The 14,989-nt window shown below is 49.1% G+C and overlaps 1 protein-coding gene across 1 annotated transcript in view; it reads right to left on the bottom strand.

Moving 5' to 3' along the window:
• Positions 1-2,408: 2,408 nt before the first annotated feature.
• RSF1 (remodeling and spacing factor 1) overlaps positions 2,409-14,989 on the bottom strand; it is a gene marked incomplete at both ends in the record, with an annotated part of 25,109 nt that continues 12,528 nt past the window's right edge. Inside the window, 5 exons of the mRNA XM_010159538.1 lie at positions 2,409-2,632; positions 4,607-4,814; positions 6,031-6,098; positions 8,957-9,066; positions 9,971-10,025. Coding sequence (XP_010157840.1) covers positions 2,409-2,632; positions 4,607-4,814; positions 6,031-6,098; positions 8,957-9,066; positions 9,971-10,025 — 665 coding nt within the window. The remainder of the gene's footprint in view (positions 2,633-4,606; positions 4,815-6,030; positions 6,099-8,956; positions 9,067-9,970; positions 10,026-14,989) is intronic.

Genomic DNA, 14,989 nt, shown 5'->3' with positions numbered 1-14,989 from the left:
TCCATCCATTCTCCACCCAGCCTGCTCCTGACAGTGCGAACCACCTTGGTGAACTGATGACACACGTCGCCACTGACACTGGGAAGTCCTTTCTGGTTTAAAAATTTAAATAAATTGCACTCTACTTGAATGCTTTAAGAACAGACAGATGAAAAACCACAGACAAGGTGAAACTCCAGGTAAGATCTGAGTTACAGAATTTAAACAGCAAGACTCAGTCTCACTGGACTGTAAGTGTGCTTCAAAGAGAAACGGTAGAGAAGAGACGTGCCGTCATTCACAGCCCTCCCTGCAGCAGCCGACTGCAGCGAGCGTCCTTAGGAATGAACTGAGTTACATAAGCTGAAAGCAGCCCTGAATCCACTTCAGCTGTTCTGTCACTGAGCTGTGCCAGAACAATTATCCCAAGATAAAACATTTCTATACATGTCACACCCTGTTCCTAAGTGAGTGGTTGACTTGAGTCACAGGCCAAAGTGGCACCCTCTTTACTTCCTAAAACATTAGGAGAAAGAATCAGAGCAAGTCAATGAGAACGACCACCTTCAGAAAGAAACTCCATCTCTGGAGACTGAAGACAAAGCAACTCGCAGGCTACCTTATTTCCTTAGCTCAAACAGGCCTAAAGCAGGATCCTGAGGGACAATAATGGGCGTAAAAGAGAGAAACACATAGTTAAGACGATAATCTTGGGCATACATGGAATGATACTGGAATCAGCCAATTTCATCACAGATGTCTGTCCACCAGGAAACAAAGAGCTGTGCATTATAGCTTCTCCTGGGCTGTATCCAGAGAAGTGTGGCCAGCAGGTCGAGTGCTGCGTCCAGCTGTGGAACCCTCAACATCAGAAGGATATAGACTAGTTGGAGTGAGTCCAGAGGAGGCCACGAAGATGCTCTGAGGGCTGGAGCACCTCTGCTATGGGGACAGGCTGAGAGAGTTGGGCTTGTTCAGCCTGGAGAAGAGAAGGCTCCGGGGAGACCTTATTGCAGCCTTTCAGTACCTGAAGGGGCTAAAAGGAAGCTGGGGGGGACTTTTTACAAGGGCCTGTAGTGACAGGACAAGGGGTAACGGGTTTAAATTGATAGTGGGGAGGTTTAGATTGGATATCAGGAAGAAATTCTTCCCGCAGGGGGTGAGGAGGCACTGGGACAGGTTGCCCAGAGAAGCTGTGGATGCCTCATCCCTGGAAGTGTTCAAGGCCAGGCTGGATGAGGCTTGGAGCAACCTGGTCTAGTGGAGGGTGTCCCTGCCCATGGCAGGGGGGTTGGAACTGGATGGTCTTTAAGGTCCCTTCCAACCCAAACCAAACCATTCTGTGGTTCTGTGATTCTATAGAATACGAGTGACCTCTTCAGCCTTCTGCCAGTGTCTTCACTGATAACAGCTCACGATTAGTGCAGTGATGCATCCAGGACAGGGAGACAGCAACGACTAAGTGCATACAGCTACCTTCATCTCTCCATGCGTGAACCCTCCTTTTGGAAACCAGTACTTCAAAGCCACTTATTCCAACATGTTCACCATCTATGTTCTAGATAAACACTGGAAAGGTCACGCATGCTGCAGTATGTTAATGCTCCAGTGTACTTAGTACCTTAAATTCACAATACAAGTGAGTAAAAATAAGTGTGTATCTGCCACTTTCTAGGACTGAGTCTCAGAGGAAGCAGAAACATGGAGGAGAGTCTTCACTATATGCTAATATGAAATATGCTAATCACGGCAAGGTTTAAGTATTGCCCAGGTACTACTCTCACGCTTCCAACTGCGAACAGAAAACGAGCTGGCTGAAGGACAAGTAGAATAAAGTGAATTATTAGGTTTTCCGGTGATGCAGGAGTCTTCAGTTACTAAAAACCAAAAAGGATAATCAGAGGAGAGATTTAAGGCATTACCAGTTGCTGCCAGGAAAGACAGAATGCCATGCAGGTGAAGGAAATTTTCTTTCAAAGTGAAGGAAAATATTTCCTTCAGAAGCTTTTTCAAAAGGTATTTGGAGGGTCTTCAAGTCGCTGTAAAGTCACACACTTTTGCCTCCATCGTTTCTCTTCCCTGCAATCACGTGCCAAACAGGAAACAGAACCTTTCGACAAAGGTGCCCTTTTGAATCACAGCACAAGCATCCAATTAAACACACAGCGACGCACAATGCCCAGAACCCAGTTTCTGCGGAAGCAGCAGCTAGCTGCATCAGAGCAAAGACGACATCGGACGGGGGAAAGCGAGCAAACCCAGGTCTCAACACCAGTTTCTGCAGAAGCAGCAGCTAGCTGCGTCAGAGCAAAGACGGCATCGGACGGGGGCAAAGCGAGCAAACTAATTCGTGTTGGTTGGGACAGACTTCCAACTCCTCCCCTCTCCAGTACGGGGTATTGCATACAGCTACGGCTTCTTACACTCACCAGATTCTCTGCTTGAATTGTCCTCGGAATCTTCGTCTTCGTCATCTTCAGAGTATTTTTTCTTGACCGTTTTCCTTCGTAACCGCCTGCTTTGCCTCATGGGCCTGGAGAGGTGTCGCCTGGATATGCGGGCACAGAACTCGGAATCACTGTCTTCGTTCGATGGTGGGTCGTCTTCGCTCTCATCTGGATTTTCCTCCGATATAACAAACTCGTCCTGAGATCTGCTCAAAGAGAGGCCACAGACAACAGAGATTGGAAACAGCCCTTGTACTTCACCCAACCCTGTTCTAGCAGAGACGACACCCCCTTCACGAACCACGCGCTGTCCTGCGCAGTTTGTGACAATCAGAACACTGTGTCTTAACACAAAACCTCTGCCTGCACGGCAAGACACGCGCCTCACGAACTTATCAGCTGGTAAAACTCCTCTCACTTCAGCCTCTTAAAAAACCAACGAGCACCGGGCGTACACTGCCACCTGCATCTGGCCCCCCGCTGAACTGAATTCCAGTACAGCACCCAGAAGGCATTCAGCAGAGGATGGAGTTGAAAACACACCAGCCCACTTGAACAGATCAATGTGCTGTTAATTCTACACCCGCTGACTGGAAATTTCCAGCACGTTTAGCTCAGCTGTTCCAACTGAAATGTCCTCAGCACGGTCACGGGTGAATAACCAAGCTCAACATCTGCATCTGTGCTGTATAGATTATCCATACGCTTTGTAAACTGACTGAGGGACTGGTGTCAAGCTTTAAATACCGATGGTAAAAGAGGCCAGACCTCATGTTCCATTACGGTTCTTCACCGAGGCATGAAGGATGTATAAATTATTATTAAATTTTTTAGCATTAGGAATTCCCCAGAGTGAGAAATTCCATGGAAAGAGAGTTTCAGTTAGCCAGAGTAACACTCATTGAGCATTTAAAGCTTCACATAACACACATTTGTTTTCTACGGCATAAACCACCTCTTTGGCTGTTTTCAAACTCCATCTCCTGGAGAGCAGAAATCAAAATCTGCATGTCATGGAATCACGGAATGGTTTGGGTTGGAAGGGACCTTAAAGATCATCTAGTTCCAACCCCCCTGCCATGGGCAGGGACACCTTCCACTAGACCAGGTTGCTCCAAGCCTCATCCAGCCTGGCCTTGAACACTTCCAGGGATGGGGCATCCACAACTTCTCTGGGCAACCTGTGCCAGTGCCTCACCACTCTCTCAGGGAAGAATTTCTTCCTGACATGCAATCTAAACCTCCCCGCTTTCAATTTAAACCCGTTCCCCCTTGTCCTGTCACTACAGGCCCTTGTAAAAAGTCCCCCCCAGCTTCCTTGTAGCCCCTTCAGGTACTGGAAGGTGCTATAAGGTCTCCCCAGAGCCTTCTCTTCTCCAGGCTGAACAAGCCCAACTCTCTCAGCCTTTCATCACAGCAGAGGGGCTCCAGCCCTCTGAGCATCTTGGTGGCCTCCTCAGGACTCTATGGCAAAGAATCACAGGCTGGGTTGGGTTGGAAGGGACCTTAAAGATCATCTAGTTCCAACCCCCCTGCCATGGGCAGGGACACCTTCCACTAGACCAGGTTGCTCCAAGCCTCATCCAGCCTGGCCTTGAACACTTCCAGGAATGGGGCATCCACAGCTTCTCTGGGCAACCTGTCCCAGTGCTTCACCACTCTCTCTGTGAAGAATTTCTTCCTGATATCTAATCTAAACCTCCCCGCTTTCAGTTTTTTAAACCCATCACCCCTTGTCCTACCAAGTTCTGTCACGTTCTGTATGCTCTAAATTTTACTCTTCCCATTTCCAAATGACAATTAGACCCAATAAAAAACCCACAAAACAGGACATATTTCCCAAAGGAAACAACCAGCTTCATTTAAACTCCCATCTTTGTTACGGATTTCTGCTCGACAGTCACATCAGTCAGGGAACCGAGCCCATCCGTAACCACGAACTCAACCCCACAGCATGGCCTCAAACACACCAGTAACATTGCCAGATGTGTTTCCCTTAGAATGCAGAGTGGATGATTTCGGCGCACGGATCCGGAGTGCCGTTTCCCTCAGTGAGAAGGACTTTTGCTGGCACTGCGCCGTTCTGCTGGCACAATCGCCGTTTTGGGGTCACCACGGTGTCACAGAAGCCTGCAGCGCTTTCTGCTGCGCGGTGGAAGTTAAAACTGCAGCAGACCTACCCGTCACTGATCTTGAATTCATCCTCACTCTCTTCCTCGTCCAGGTTACTGTCACTGTCCAAGTCATTCAGTCGCCGTCGTTTCTTGCGTCGTGCTGCAGCGGCCCTTTGCGGTCGCTTGTTTTCCTTCCTTTCTTCCTCTAGGATTGTGGAAATGTCTTTTCCACGGTGACCCGTGATATTAGACATGTCTTTGCCTCTGCCAATGCCTGAATTCAGAGATAGAAAGGCGGAAATAAGAGCAAGTTTATGTTTTCTTTAACTTTATCTTTCTTCCGCGCCTCTAGCTTCAGTTTTATGCCGGTAAAGCCGAATGTTTTTTCCATGGGAGACTCTGCCTGGGGTCTTGTTCCTCTCACACAGCCCCAGCTGTGGTCACTGGGGTCTGCGCAGAGACAGCAGGTGAGTGCCAGCACCCCGACCCTCCACCCCAGCCCACACTCCCCCCACTGCTAGTGCCTTTGGAGAAGGGCAGAAGCGGCAAACCCATATTCCTCGTAATGCCCAGCATCCTCGTGGGAGAGGAAGCGTTTGGATCACTGCTTGGCCAGGAAGGTGAGTTTCTAAAAGCTGGTTTTACTGCTCAGGCTTGGTTATGTTTATCACACGGGTCGCGTGCTGCGCACCCACAGACGCCCCATTTTCAGGTCATTGTCTTTAAGGAGATGCCACCAGCCGAACAACAGGGATAACCTTTTATGGCAGTTCTTTCCAGGCAAGCTAAGGAGATGCAGAAGCACAAATCCATCTACATCTCTCCGATACAGCTGAGGATCTCTATTTCATGTAATCACAGAATCACGGAACGGTTTGGGTTGGAAGGCACCTTAAAGATCATCCAGTTCCAACCCCCCTGCCATGGGCAGGGACACCTTCCACTAGACCAGGTTGCTCCAAGCCTCATCCAGCCTGGCCTTGGACACTCCCAGGGATGGGGCATTTGGTCCCCTGTGTTGCCCTAACAGGCAACAAACACCATTTCAATTCACTCACGTTCACCTGAAGTGCGTACACATCCGGATCAACCCTGTGAAGACAACTCTGCAGACCCAGTCTTTAGGGGCTCCAACTGTGGGCCAAGTCATGAGCCCAGTTTTTACAGGGGTCCAATGTCAACAGCGCTGGCTGCCACTCCAAGCTCAAACCCCAGACTTGGCAAACCCATTTAAGAGGTTTCTTACGCTTACTCACTGCATTCATATCTCAAAACATGGACAAGCTGAATTCAACTATCGAGGCCAAATACTTTTTGGCATCTTTTGACAGCCTGGGGTGGCCATTCCCAAGGAATTTACCTACTCTGATTATGAAAACACAGCGGTGGAAGCTACAAAGGGAGGGGATTATTGCCTCTCATAGCAAAATAAATTTGGTCTCAATTTTCCTATCGATTGCAAGGAAACCCAAAGAACATGACAGACATACCTCCTCCGTCAGCCTCCTTGATATCGTCTTCAATCGCCTCATCAATCGCCTCATCAAACTCGTCAAACCTACAAGTAACAGCTGTCTTTTACCACTCTGAAGAGAACCCTAATTGAATTATGATGAAAACATAACTCGAACTCTAAAACTGCTCCCAGAAATCACACTGCGCAGACAACGCAGTGAAATAACAGACAGTGGGCCAGCTTGATGCTAAAATAGACATTTTTTAAAGGTGTGTTCTTGTCCTTGCTCGCTACTGGTTTATGGGAAGAGAAAAGCACCGTCACCCGACATGACCACCGAGCTTAGCAGTCTGTAATCTGAAAGTTCTGATAGTGTCCGCCCCGCTTACACCTCCCAGTAACTGTACTTTATGGATCTGAGCACCCTCAGATAAAACATACCAAACGCGGGTCTTTCTAATTCTATGCAAATGAGCTAAAATGTGATGCTACATGGCTAAGTGAGGCAAGCCAAAGCAAAAGATTTCAGCACATTTGTCCTGCAGCGTCTTTTATAAAAACACCTAAATCTCTGCACACTGGGTTAACGCCTTTAGAGGGAACAGCCAATGGACGACAAGGACTGGGCCCTTTTTCCACAGGATTTCAGGTTGTTCCTTCCGTTTTGACTGCATGTCCCATAAAAAGGGTTCGATAACTGTGTCACCACATAGATGCCTTGAGATATAACATGAAAAAGTACAGATTTTATTAACTACATAGGAAAGACATTTTATTTTGGTGCAAGTTGTTCTAATTTTTTAAAAAATTAATTTAGGGGGATTTTTTTTTAGATACAAACAACTAAGAATTGGATAATCCTTTCAGTACCGATTCAGTTTCTCAGTCAGGAAAAGAAGGATCACAGTTACACCATCACAGCACAGTTCTGTACAGCGATACAGACAGGTTTAGGCACAGCTCTCCAGCAGAAACAGAAAAGAACAGATCTCATGTTACTCTGTATTCCAACAGTAACAGTAAAACACGGTCTCCTTTAATAAATAAGGATTTCAGGTCTCTTTCCATTCCCTAGGAACAACCGTGTGTCACGTTCAAGGCAGCTTTACACAGCGAGGGCGTAACTCTGAAACCATCCCATCAGTAAGAGTAGTTCCACTTCACTCACACACCACGCCGCTAACACCCCCCCTCTCAAGTGTGAGAAATCACTCAACGCCCTCAAATCCCTCAAAACCAGTATCCCGAGCTCCAACGGGAGCCGACAGCCGCCCGTCCGCCAGACAGCTGCCCGTCCGCCAGCTGTAACGGGACACGACTGCTGCTGCTGTACTCGTACCAGGCAGATCTCCCCCGACCCGCTCACGAGAGGACCCCAGAGATGAGCCGGGTGAAACAAAGGGATTACAGATCTCCAGAGAACCGGAGCGCCACACGAGGCAGATCCGTCTGCAAGCGGAACGAGACCCTGAGCCTTCGTCCTGCCCCGCTGCAGGGAAGCGTGCACAGTGCCCGGGGACGCCAGCGGGACGGCACAGCGGACGTATGGATCGGAAGCGCCGCGCTGGCACGCGTAGCATCATAGAATCATGGGATGGTTTGGGTTGGAAGGGACCTTAAAGATCATCTAGTTCCAACCCCCCTGCCATGGGCAGGGACACCTTCCACTAGACCAGGTTGCTCCAAGCCACATCCAGCCTGGCCTTGGACACTTCCAGGGATGGGGCATCCACAGCTTCTCTGGGCAACCTGTCCCAGTGCCTCCCCACCCTCTCTGTGAAGAATTTCTTCCTGATATCTAATCTAAACCTCCCTGATTTCAATTTATACCCATTACCCCTTGTCCTGTCACTACAGGCTCTTGTAAAAAGTCCTCTCCCAGGACCCCTGTAGGCCCCCTTCAGATACTGGAAAGCTGCAATTGGAAAGCTACTGGAAAGCTGTATTTTCACCAGCTCAAAGTTGTGTATGACGGAGTCTGCCAGAAAGACTAGAATTTTGTATCAAAGACTGATTTTTCCAGAAAAACACTCTATGAAACCACACTTCCAATAAAACTTGCCGTCTTTGCACAACGCGTGTCCTGCTGGAGTCGTGCCAGACACCCTAGAGGCAAGGTGGTTTTGCTGCTGGTCAGATGCTGCCCGACCCGTCACAAACATCCACGTAACCTGGCCTGTGGCGTAACGCTCCTCACAGGCACACCGCCCACCCTTCCCAAGGCGGCGACGGCACTTCCATTCCCGTGGATCGACCCATCACAAACATCCACGTAACCTGGCCTTATGTCATGCATAACTCTCCTCACAGACACACCGCCTGCCCTTCCCAAGGCGGCGACGGCACTTCCATTCCCGTGGATTCCGCCGGTCACGTCAAAAGTCACTGCAAGTCAACAGCTAAGGAGGGTCACACCTTCTGCCCTTTTACCTTAGCAACAACACAAGAACAAAAGGTAGTCTTAACATCACGCTGAAATTTGGGAACTTCAGGGACCTGTTCGACTGTCAGAACGCAGAGAGTCTAAATATCTTGCAGTTTTAATTTACTTACTGCCTTTTTATCACACTTTCTCTGGAATTACAGACCAATTTGGACACAGGGTCTCACAATGGCATTTTTAGTTTCATGCCCCTTTCACAGAAAGAAGGGGGGAGGAAGAGAGACAGGAACTTCAGGCCTTCAGACACAAGCATAAGTCGGGAGGACGATTCACCTGCTTTAACTCACTCCAGAAACTGCAGTAACACCAAAACCGTCTCCAAACAAGGCACCATGGGTATTTTTTTAACGCATCATCCCTTCGCTACAGCACCTCAGTCGCTGCAGCTCAGTTCCTCTGAGGAAGGGAGAGAGACGCTTCAGCTGGGCCTCTCAGACGCGAACGCGTGCGGGAGAAGCGGCGGCTTGCTTCAGAAAGCCAAGGAAAACGCGACTTTTCTGTTTCCCACGCTACTGACCTGTAGCTTATGCACTTCCGGGTTCTGGTAGACCTCCTTTCAAGCAGCTTCGATTTTGGCTTTTTGGAATCTTTCTTCTTTTCTTCATGACCTTCGGGTATTTCTGGCTCCTGTTCACAAACGACAGAAGTGACAGATGGCTTTGTCTCCCTCCCTCACGCTCATCGTGCCTGGAGCGCGACGACACCGGCGTTCCCGCGCTCCAGAAAGCTCCCGCGCCCGACACCACGCGTTTCGGCTTCTACCACCGTGACTCGTCCGGGCAGAGCTCCCGCCCAGGCACGCACACACGGCCCTCACCGGCCCCACCGTTTCGCAGGCTCGGAGTTGGAGGGGCCAGGCGACTGTGTCACCGTGTTTACCCTACAGACTGCATCGTTTCGGACAAAGGCTAAGACTTCCAGAAGATCACTTGAAAATGGATTTAGAACGGGAGAAGCAGCTGTTCCCCGCATGCATAAAAGCATTTTTCTGTAAAGGGAAGATATATAAAAACACCTGTTAATAAACCCCTACACGTCTGTGGGTTCTGAGCACGTGACTTGAAGGTACATTTGCTGGAGGCAGAGGTTGTGCTTCTAACAGACACCTCGGTGCTCCCTCCAAATCCGAAGCCAGAAACGTTTGTTTTCAACAGTTCCAATGGAAAGCTACAGCAATGAGCTCAGACCTCGACAGCTGTACAGCAGAGAGCGCTAAAAAACCCGAATCCCACCTTTATGAACTACGGAAGGGTAGAGCACCCTCCCCGAAACCCAGCTGCGACGGGTAGGGAGGGGACTCCACGGACTTGGTGTGGCACCAGCCCGCTCCCACAGACATGATGGAGCCGTCCTGGTCTCCCCCCGAAACTCAATCTCAGCCTAAACCGAAGACTCCAGGGTCGGTTCTGACCTGCACAGAGATGGCTGTTTTCTTCCCCAGACACGACTATCGCTCTAACCCACCAAGAAACTTCTTCCCTGAGGAGTTTGGAAAAGAAAACAACGGTACAGTGCGGACACCGTAACTCACCTGGGGTGGAATGATGTTCTCAATGCTGATACCCACGTACACCAGCCGCTCTTTTCTTTGGGAGAGAAAAGAAGAAGTTAAGTGCACCGATACCGAAATTAACGCTGCAATTAGCACTGCTGGAAGCTGTCGCTAGGCAGAAGCATCCCAAGAGGAGGTTTCAACGGAACACAAGTTATTTTAGTTGGAATTATGCGCTGAATCTCGTACGATCACAATTTCCTGCACGCGTAATTTAAGAGATTTCCAATGAATTTGGACAAACAGCAGTACCTGAAGGTTGCAGGCACCACAGAACTGACTGAACTGGGGGGTAAAAAGCAATTAAAGCCCAACTCAAAAATAATGTTGTTGTGATGAAGATTATGCTGTCAGACCCATAACTACCACCACCCCTGGAGGTGCTGAAAGATGAAACAGGAATTCAAAATCACACTGAACTGTATAAACTACGTCAAGGTGGGACGCAATCCAAAGTGGACAAGTGCCAGGTTTTAGACCCAGGCAGGAACAATCAACTCCAGAAATACCAGGGAACAAATAACCACCCACACAGCCGTTCTCTGCCAGCCTCGACAATCAACGCGGTCAGGCTGCTGCGGAAAAACCGATGACGACAGATGGATGTGGGAACCAGAGAACAGCCAACGGGATGACTGACAGGAGCCTGCCGCGGCCGTCAGCCCTGTTCACACCTCATGTGGCTACTGGGTGCCACCAGGGCCACACACGCACTTCAAGATGGGATCCAGCTGAAGAGTTCGGAGCTAGCCGGTCAGAGTTACTGGACAGCAGCAGGCAAGCCCTGCTGAGAAAGGCTGAAAAACCAGGATGGATTGTTCCAGAGAACACTAGACTGAAGATGGGAGAGAGAGTAGTACTGACATGCAGGAAGGACTCTGGAGCACCTCTCCTCTGAGAAAAGGCTGTGAGAGTTGGGGGTGTTCAGCCTGGAGGAGGCTCCGGGGAGACCTTATTGCACCTTCCAGTGCCTGAAGGGGCTACAAGGAAGCTGGGGGGGGCTTTGTACAAGGGCAGGGAGTGACAGGACAAGGGGTAACGGGTTTAAATTGAGGGTGGGGATATTTAGAGGGCGGTGGGGCACAGGCACACGTTGCCCAGAGAAGCTGTGGATGCCCCATCCCTGGAAGTGTTCAAGGCCAGGCTGTATGAAGCTTGGAGCAACCTGGTCTAGTGGAAGGTGTCCCTGCCCATGGCAGGGGGGTTGGAACTGGATGGGCTTTAAGGTCCCTTCCAACCCAAACCGTCCTGTGATTTTAGACTACACATTCTGAAGATCAATCCTGCAGGGACAAAGTATGAACTGGACATTTCCCAGAAGAACTCCAACTTTCAGGATCCAATGGAACATCATTACAGCTGAAATGAAATCACGGGAAGAGACAGTGCTCTTGTAATATATACAAATACTACTACTAATGAATAATTAAAATAATAGAAAAATAAAGCATATGATGCAATATGATACAGTTGCTCACCACCCACTGGCCAGTGCACAACCAGGTGCTAAGTAGTAAGTATCGGATCCAGAGAGCCCGAGAGCCACAGCTCGAGAGCCGCAGCCTGAGGGCTGGAGCCCAAGAGGTGTCGCAGCAGATTCCAAGCGAACCCTATCAGTGATAGCACGGCTGGGAAAACTGAACAACCCCACCAACTCCCCCACGAAGGAGCCAGCACAGGAGTTAGCAAAGCCGCTAATGCAGGAGTCAGGGTGAGGGTTAGCAAGTGTACGGGAGTAACGGGAGTTAACATGAGCAAAAGAGTAAGAAACAGTAATGGCTCCCGGACCCCCTCCTCGCCTCTGCCCCCAGCATGACGTACTATGGAATGAAATACCCCCTTGGTCAGTTGGGGTCAGCTGCCTGAGCTGTGTGTCCCAGCACTGCCTGTAGCGAGACAGCGAGAGCTGGGAATGCAGCTGCAGGGTCAGAAGGGGAGAAAGACCTTGAATTCAGTGCAGGCATTGCCCAGCGCCAGCTGAGACCTTCTCAGTGCTGCTCTCTGCATCCAGGAACAGCTTCCTAGCAGCCACGGTAGAGAGAGTTAACTCTTTCCTGACTGAACACAGCACAGTCATCTAGACCCGTGCACAAACGTCTGAGACGTGTATTAATTTGATATACGTTTATGGCATCTGGGTATTATTTTTTGCCAAGAAACATCTATGTGTAAAACTTTTGTTTTCAATACTTTCATTAATTTCTAAGTAAAATTTAAGTAAATCTCATCTAAGTAAAATCTAAAAGTCTTCTGGCCAGCCTTCTGCACTGCACATTTTTATCTAAATAACTTCCTGCAGAGCCCTTTACTGAAAACTCTGGTATAATATTCTTTTCTTAAATAAGATGAACAAGCGTGACTCCTAAAGTAATACTGGCAAAGGGCAAAAATGCATTTTAGGTTGTTTTACAGCACAGACTTGGCAACTCTGTATCATTTATAAATCTAATAATCTAAATTGAAATTTCTGGCTTTGCGTAAAAGTAACTGGTTTTGTCTTCTGATGTCACGTTCTCCAAACAGACAGATGAGAAGAAATCTTCATCCACCTGAGCACCACGAGATGGGTTGGATGAGGAAGAATTTTGTCACACACAGCGCAAATGAATTAAAAAAGCATCTTAAAGCAAGGAATACAACCGCTAAAATGAGAAAGGATCTAGGAATGTCACCGTTTCGGTATTAGGCAAGTGTGTTTGCTAGTTTCCTCCACTTCTCGTTTTATGTAATCACAGAATCACAGAATGGTTTGGGTTGGAAGGGACCTTAAAGACCATGTAGTTCCAACCCCCCTGCCATGGGCAGGGACACCTTCCACTAGACCAGGTTGCTCCAAGCCTCATCCAGCCTGGCCTGGAAGACATCCAGGGGTGGGGCATCCACAGCTTCTCTGGGCAACCTGTGCCAGTGCCTCACCACCATCTCCGTGAAGAATTTCTTCCTGATATCTAATCTAAACCTCCCTGCTTGCAATTTAAACCCGTTACCCCTTGTCCTGTCACTCCAGGCCCTTGTAAAAAGTCCCCCCCAGCTTCCTTGTAGCCCCTTCAGGTACTGCAAGTCTGAAATAAGGTCTCCCTGGAGCCTTCTCTTCTCCAGGCTGAACAAGCCCAACTCTCCCAGCCTGTCCCCATAGGAGAGGGGCTCCAGCCCTCTGAGCATCTTCATAATGCAAAACATCAAGAGAGATGAGAAAAATTCATTTTAAACATGATCAGTGAGGCTTTTCTTCTCGCTGGCTGGAGTAGACACTGTGAGAAACCAGCAAAGGACACAAGCCAACCCTGCCGAGGGAAACAGCCTAGAACGAAATGCCAAACAAAGAACCAAGTGCACTCCTTGCAGGCGCTCCAATGGCAGGTGCGGATAAGCACTGACTGGCTGTGAACTCTTCCCACACGGAGCCAGAAAACATTCACTGACGTAAACAGCTGCGGAAGTTGCTAGAGGGAAGGCATGGAAGTGTGTGTGCAAGGAAGGACTCCACCTCATCTGGCCCTGGGAGAGGTAGGGTAGCCATCCGCAGAGGGATGTGTGACAGGACAAGAGGAAGTTGTGCCAGGGAAAGATTGGATAGGCATGGAAGTGTGTGTGCAAGGAAGGACTCCACCTCATCTGGCCCTGGGAGAGGTAGGGTAGCCATCCGCAGAGGGATGTGTGACAGGACAAGAGGAAGTTGTGCCAGGGAAGGTTTAGATTGGATATTAGGAGGAATTTCTTCCTGGAAAGGGCTGTCAGACATTGGAAGGGGCTGCCCAGGGAGGGGGGAGTCACCGTCCCGGGAGGGGTCTAAGAGCCGTGTGGATGAGGTGCTTGGACATGGGTCAGTGGTGGGATGAGCAGTGTAGGGTTAACAGTAATTGATGATCTTAAAGGTCCTTTCCAACCTAAAGATTCCATGATTCTGAGACCTACGCATCTGCAAGTCAACGTGGAAGTTTTCATTAGGGCAATCTGCGACACAATGCTTTAGGGATGCGCAAGAACCGAGCTGAGCAGCTGAATCCACTTCAGCCAGATTCCCCGAAGCCAGAGAACACCTGAAAGAGCCCAGCAGTGTCACGAGGACAAAAAGCACGATGACACTGGGTCAAAGAACGCAGTAAGTGTGTGTGAGCCCAGGATGAGGCAGCTGGTTTTCCTCTCTTGGCCAACAAGACAGACAACACGTGCTGTGATTTCACAGCAACGCTGCACTGAAATACTTCCGTGCCCCAACCAACCACCCAACTTTAACTTTTACAGCGAGCCGCAATAAGGACTATAATTTCTTCCAGCATTGTAATTTTTCAGCTTTTTCACCTTGCAATTTGCTAAAATACACCACCATTAAGTTGAAAGGCTTTAATATTCAACTACCGGATCATGAAATCTTTTATAACCCAAGCTCAGTTCTCTTAAATAGAGACATTAAAATTTTAAAAATCAGAATACTGCAAAACCAGTCTTACGATGCACCCCAGAAAACATGAGGTTCATCTGGTATCCGATCAGGCTGCAAGATGGTTGCTAAACATCAGTTTCAGAGACTGAGAAGAGCTGTAATGCCAATTGCATGCCCCCCTGTATGCATTAAGAGCACAGATTTTTATGCAAAACGAGCGATTTCAAGAAAACAAGGCAGACTGGGAGAACGCTGCATTCCATGCAATGTTTGCCTGCAGAATATTCGCCAAAGTAGGTCCAAAAATATTGTTCCCTAGTAATGATCCCTCCCACTGTAAAGCAGAGCAGCAGACACAGCTCCTTCGCGTCCCGTGCTCCTACCCGGACGGAGGCGGTGCGTAAGCCCAGCTCGCGCATAAAAACAGCCAACGGTTTTGTTCCCAAAGCTACAAATTCACTAGAACTGGCGAGCCACGGGTAGTTTTACCACCATGTGATCTGGGTCCGCCCGGAGCAGCGGCAACGCTGAGGAACAGTTGGTACCTGATCTGTCACCGTCGTCGCTGCTGCTGCAGCAGTAACAAAGGGGAGGTTGGAAGGAAAACAGACGCG

The sequence above is a fragment of the Eurypyga helias genome, unplaced genomic scaffold (assembly GCF_000690775.1).
Source record: "Eurypyga helias isolate BGI_N326 unplaced genomic scaffold, ASM69077v1 scaffold37729, whole genome shotgun sequence".
Classification (NCBI taxonomy): Eukaryota; Metazoa; Chordata; class Aves; order Eurypygiformes; family Eurypygidae; genus Eurypyga; species Eurypyga helias.
Note: the sequence above shows the minus strand (reverse complement) of the source record. Positions and strands in the feature narration are given on the sequence as shown.